We start from the raw sequence: 5977 nt of genomic DNA, 5'->3' as shown, positions 1-5977 counted from the left end.
CACACACACACTAACACTTAACATACACACACTCAATAACACAAAACACTGAATACCCAACACTCACTAGGCACTCACTATACACTAAATGCTCACTAAACACTTAAAACACTAATTTACTAAATACTCATTATAGCCCAAACACCCTGTAACCATTCACTAAACACTCAATCCTAAACATTAATTAAACACTAAACACTCACTAAACCCTAAGCACTCATTAAATACTAAATGCTTACCAAACCCTAAATAATTATCAAATATTAAACAGTGAATGAACATCCACTCATTAAAAACTTAGTAAACAATTACACACTAAACATTTGCAAAACACTAACATTCACAAGACATTCACTAAACGCTCACTTAACATTCGCAAAACATTCACTAAAACCCTAAACATTCACTGAATACTTACACACTGAATATTTACACGCCTGCCCGCACCGGGCCTGCTTGGCAGACCTTGTGGCCCACCCGCCCGCCTACCCGCACCGGGCCTGCTTGGCAGACCATGTGGCCCGCCTGCCTACCCGCACCGGGCCTGCTTGGCAGACCTTCTGGCCCGGCCGCCCTGCCTGCCCGCACCGGGCCTGCTCGGCAGACCTTGTGGCCCGCCCGCCCGCCTGCCCGCACCGGGCCTGCTTGGCAGACCATGTGGCCCGCCTGCCTACCCGCACCGGGCCTGCTTGGCAGACCTTCTGGCCCGGCCACCTGCCTGCCCGCACCGGGCATGCTCGGCAGACCTTGTGGCCCGCCCGCCTGCCTGCACCAGGCCTGCCGCACCAGGCCTGCTGGGCAGACCTTGTGGCCCGCCCGCTCCTGCCAACAGGCCTGCTTGGGCCCAGGACTTGTGGCCGCCCGCCCCCGGCCCTGCCTGCACCAGGACTTGCCTTGGCCCAGGGACCTTGTGGCCCGCCCCCCTTCCCGCCACCAGGCCCTTCTTTGCCAGACCTTGTGCCCGCCCGCCCTGCCAGCACCAGGCCTGCCCGCCCCCACCAGGCCTGCTTTTGGGCAGGACCTGTGGCCCGCCCCCGCCTGCCGCACCAGGCCTGGTTGGCAGACCTTGTGGCCCGCCCGCCACCTGCCTGCACCAGGCCCTGCTTGGCAGACCCTTGTGGCCCGCCCCCGCCTGCCCACCAGGCCTCTTGGCCCAGACCCTTGTGGCCCGCCTCCGCCCAGGCCACCAGGCCTCGCCCGCACCCAGGCCTGCTGGGCCCAGACCTTGTGGCCCGCCCGCCTGCCCCGACACCAGGCCCTGCTTGGCAGACCTTGTGGCCCAGCCCCGCCGGCCTGCCCACCAGCCATGCTTGGAGACCTGTGGCCCGCCCCCTGCCTCCACCAGCCTGATTGGCAGACCTTGTGGCCCGCCCGCCTTGCCCTGCCCACCAGGCCTGCTGGGCAGGACCTTGTGGCCCGCCCGCCAGGCCTGCACCAGGCCTGCTTGGGCCAGACCTTGTTGGCCCGCCCGCCTTGCCCGGCCACAGCTGCTTGTTGCAGGACCTTGTGGCCCGCCCGGCCTGCCCGCCACCAGGCCGGCTGGGCAGGACCTTGTGGGCACCTGCCCTGCCGCACCAGGCCTGCTTGGGCAGGACCTTGTGGCCCCGCCGCCACCCCGCCGGCACCAGGCCTGCTTGGGCAGACCTTGTGGCGGCCGGGGGGTCCGCCTTGCCCGCCCACCAGCCTGCTTGGCACCGAACCTTGTGGGCTTGCCCGCCCATGCCCGCACCAAGGCCTGTGGGCAGACCTGGGGCCCGCCCGCCTGCCTGCACCAGGCCTGCTTTGGCAGACCTTGTGGGCCCGCCCGCCCTGCCCGCACCAGGCCTTGCTGGGCAGACCTTGGTGGCCCGCCCGCCTGCCTTGCCACCAGGCCTGCTTGGGCCAAGGACCTTGTTGGGCCGCCGGGCCCTGCCGGCACCAAAGGCCGCTTGGCCAGACCTTGTGGCCGCCCCTGCCTGCACCCAGGCCTTGCTTGGGCCAGACCTTGTTGGGCCCGGCCCGCCCTGCCTGCACCAGGCCTGCTTGGGCCCAGACCTTGGTGGCCGGGCCCGCCTTGCCGCCCAACCAGGCCTGCTTGGGCCCAGGACCTTTTGGTGGCCCGCCCGGCCTGCCTGGGCACCAGGCCTGCCTGGGCCAGGACCTTGGTGGTCCCGGCCCCCCTGGCCCGCCAACCAAGGCCTGCTTGGGTTCCAGACCTTGGTTGGCCCTGCCCCCCTGCCCGGACCAGGCCTGCTTGGCAGACCTTGTGGGCCCGCCCGCCTGCCCATGCACCAGGCCTGCTTGGGCCAAGACCTTTGTGGCCCTGCCCGGCCTTGCCCAATGACCAGGCCTGCTTGGCCCAGGACCTTGCCTTGGCCTGCCCGCCTGCCTCACCAGGCCTGCTGGGCAGGGACCTTGTGGGCCTGCCCGCTTGCCGGCACCAAGGGCCTGCCGGCAACCAGGCTGCGGGTTGGGCCCTGACATTGTTGGCCGGCCGCCCTTGCCTGCACCAGGCCTTTCTTGGGCAGACCCTTGTGGCCCGCCCCGCCTTGCCCGCCACCAGGCCTTGGCTTGCCAGAACCTTGTGGCCGCCGGCCCTTGCCTGCACCAGGCCTTGGCTTTGGCCCAGACCCTGTGGCCCGCCCGCCCTGCCCGCACCAGGCCTGCTGGGCAGACCCTGTGGCCTCCCGACGGCCTGCCCGGCACCTTAGGCCTGCCGGCACCCAGGTCCTGGGCTGGGCCCAGACCTTGGTGGCCCGGCCCGGCCTCCCCCACCAGGCCTGCTTGGCCAGACCTTTGTTGGCCCGCCCGCCTGCCGCACCAAGGCCTGCTGCAGGCCTGCTGGCCAGAGGACCTTTGCCCCACCCGCCTGCCCTGCAGGCCTGCCTGGCCCGACCTTGGTGGCCCGCCCGCCTGCCGCCACCAGGCTTGCTTGGGCGACCTTTGTGGGCCCGCCCGCCTGCCCGCACCAGGCCTGCTGGGCAGACCTTGTGGCCCCCCTGCCTGCAACCCTGCACCAGCCTGCTGGGCAGACCTTGTGGGCCCCGCCCGCCCCGCCTGCCAACCAGGCCTGCTGGGCAGACTTGTGGGGGCCCGCCCGCCTGCCCGCACCAGGCCTGCTTGGGCAGAACCTTGTGGGCCGCCCGCCTGCCCGCACCAGGCCTGCAGACCATGTGGGCGCCGCCCGCCTGCCTGCACCAGGGCCTGCTGGGCCCAGACCTTGTGGCCCTTGCCGCCTGGCCTTGCACCAGCCTGCCTTGGCCAGACCTGTGGCCTGCCCCCGCCTGCCTGCACCAAGCCTGCTGGGGCACCGTGTGGCCCGCACCGCCGGTTGCCCTCACCAAGGCCTGCGGGCACCAGGCCTGCCTGCTGACTTGTGGCCCGCCCGCCTTGGCCCTGCACCAGGCCTGGCCTTTGGGCCCAGACCCTGTGGCGGGCCCGTCCCTGCCCGCCGACCAGCCTCTTGCAGGACCTTCCTGCCCGGCCGCCTGCCTGCCACCAGCCTGCTGCAGGACCCTTGTTGGCAGCCCGCCTTGCCCGCCCACCAGGCCTTGCTGGGCAGACCCTGTTGGCCCGCCCGCCTGCCCCACCAAACCTTAGCCTGCAGGCCTGCTTGGGCAGACCACCTTGTGGCCCGCCCGCCTGCCCCCACCAGGCCTGCTTGGGGCAGACCTTGTTTGGCCCGCCCGCCTGCCCCACCAGGGCCTGCTTGGGGCAGACCTTGTGGGCCCCACCCGCCTGCCCTGCACAAGGCCTGTTTGGGCAGACCTTGTGGCGCCCGCCCTGCCCTTGACCAGGCCTCTGGGCAGACCTTGTTGGCCCGCCGCCCGCCTGCCGCACCAGGCCTGCTGGCAGACCGCTTGGTTGGCCCGCCCGCCACTGCCTGCAGAGGCATACCCTTTTGCCTCCCCGAGCCTGCTGGCACCAGGCCTGCTCCATACCTTTGTTGCCTCGCCCGCACCTTTGCCTCCACCAGGCCCTGCTGGGCAGGACCTTTTGGCCCGCCCGCTGCCTGCAGAGGCCTGCCTCCAGGCCTCTGGGCAGACCTTTTGGCCCGCCCGCCTGCCTGCCCCACCAGGCCTGCTGGGCAGACCTTGGTGGCCCGCCCGCCTGCCTGCACCAGGCCTGCTGGGGCAGACCTTTGTGGCCCGCCCGCCTGCCGCACAAGCCTGTTTGGGCAGGACCTGTTGGCCCCCCACCTGCTGCACCCAGGCCTGCTGGCAGACCTTGTGGCCCGCCCGCCTGCTGCAACCAGGCCTGCTGGGCAGGGACCCTTGTGGCCCGCCCGCCTGCCTGGCCCACCAGGCCTGCTGGGCAGACCTGTGGCCCCCGCCCCCTGCCTGCACCAGGCCTGCTGGGCAGACCTTGGTTGCCCCCGCCCGCCAGAAGGTCCTGACAGGCCTGTGGGCCCTCCTTAATGGCCGCACCCGCCTGCCCGGGCCCACCGGCCCTGCCTGGCAGACCTTTATTGTGGCCCGCCCGCCTGCCTGCACCAGGCCTGCTGGGCAGACCTTGTGGCCCGCCCGCCTGCCTGCACCAGCCTGCTGCATACCTTGTGGCACGCCCTGCCACCGCCTGCACCAGGGCCTGCTGGGCAGACCTTGTGGCCCGCCCGCCTGCCTGACCAGGCCTGCTGGGAGCAGACCTCTGGGTGGCCCACCCGCCGTATTCGCCCTGCACCAGGCCTGCTGGGCAGACCTTGCCGCCCTGCCCGCTGCACCTGCCTGCACCAGGCCTGCTGGGCAGACCTTGTGGCCCGTCCGCCTGCCTGCACCAGGCCTGCTGGGCAGACCTTGTGGCCCGCCCGCCTGCCTGCACCAGGCCTGCTGGGCAGACCTCGTGGCCCACCCGCCCGTATCGGGCTGGCTCGGCGGGCCTTGCCCGCCGCCCTTGCATACAGAAACCCTGTCGTTAGTCTTAGAACTAGAATATGCCACTGAATCCTTTCAATTCTCCTGGGGCCTTCTCTCAATCCTCGTGCCTTTTTGTTTTGGCACTCCACATTCTTCTCTGAATCCTTTGCTCCTTCTCCTGGCACTCCACCAATCTTCTCTGAATCCTATGCTCCTTCTCCTGGCACTCCACCAATCCTCTCATTTTCCTCAACGTTTCTAAATCCCTCCATTTTCTTTTCTCTTTCAGGGACCAATAAAACTTTTAAGAAAACATTTTGACATATTTATTTCCATCCACCTTTCCTTTCCTTCAACAATTAACAAAGCAAACTTATTACAAATAAACATCAAACTATCCACACAGTACAGTTAAAAACTTTCATGAAATAGTAACCTTTAGTTTTCTGAAAGCTAAAATAAACTATTGCAGATGACTCCTAAGATCCATTTATGGGCACAAACTAAAATCATTTGTAAAAGATGGATTTATGAAAGAAGTCCTTTAAACTCGAGTTAAACTCGTATTATTATGTATATAACAAATATTACTGTAAAGAATTATTGTGTAAATGAAAATTGCCATTTTTGTAAATAAACTTTATTCATTTAAGTTAACAAAATTTTCCATACAATAAATATTCTCTAAGTTTTCAAATCTGATCCGTCTTCGTGAGTCCAGCTTAGACTGGATCGTGCCTGCATGTTCTTGAGCTTGCAAACCAATTTCTCCTTCGCTCCTCGCATCTGTCGAACCTCATCTTCCAGCTGGTCCTTCAGTTCGGGCCTGTTACACCACCAGTCGACGATTTCCTTCCTCAAAAAAGGCATGTCAGCTCGTTCCTCTGAGTTACGCAGCCTAATCTTCACACTGGAGTCCACCCTTTTCCTTCGTCATGTCTTCCATTTCATTCTGCAGGCGCTGGAACCTCACATCGACGTCTTTCCTGCCGGATTCGCGCTTTTCGCTCGCATCGTTTTCTTCCTGGATGAGCCTCGACATCCGCGCCGCTTCTGCGGTTTTTAGTTGCAGGTTTTTCTCCTTCTGTCGTAGGAGTTTCTGCCTCTCAACCTGGCACTTTACCTCTGCCAACTACACAGTCGCA

General features: G+C 64.5%; 1 protein-coding gene across 1 annotated transcript; it reads right to left on the bottom strand.

The window, feature by feature from the left end:
- Window positions 1-429: 429 nt before the first annotated feature.
- Window positions 430-4875, bottom strand: LOC135223150 (collagen alpha-1(I) chain-like). Its single transcript, XM_064261655.1, has one exon. It carries the CDS (start codon window positions 4873-4875, stop codon window positions 430-432), a length of 4446 nt encoding a protein of 1481 aa, XP_064117725.1.
- Window positions 4876-5977: the final 1102 nt, after the last annotated feature.

Source organism: Macrobrachium nipponense, chromosome 8, assembly GCF_015104395.2.
Source record: "Macrobrachium nipponense isolate FS-2020 chromosome 8, ASM1510439v2, whole genome shotgun sequence".
Classification (NCBI taxonomy): Eukaryota; Metazoa; Arthropoda; class Malacostraca; order Decapoda; family Palaemonidae; genus Macrobrachium; species Macrobrachium nipponense.
The sequence above is the reverse complement of the archived record's forward strand: the minus strand, read 5'-3'. Positions and strand labels throughout refer to the sequence as shown.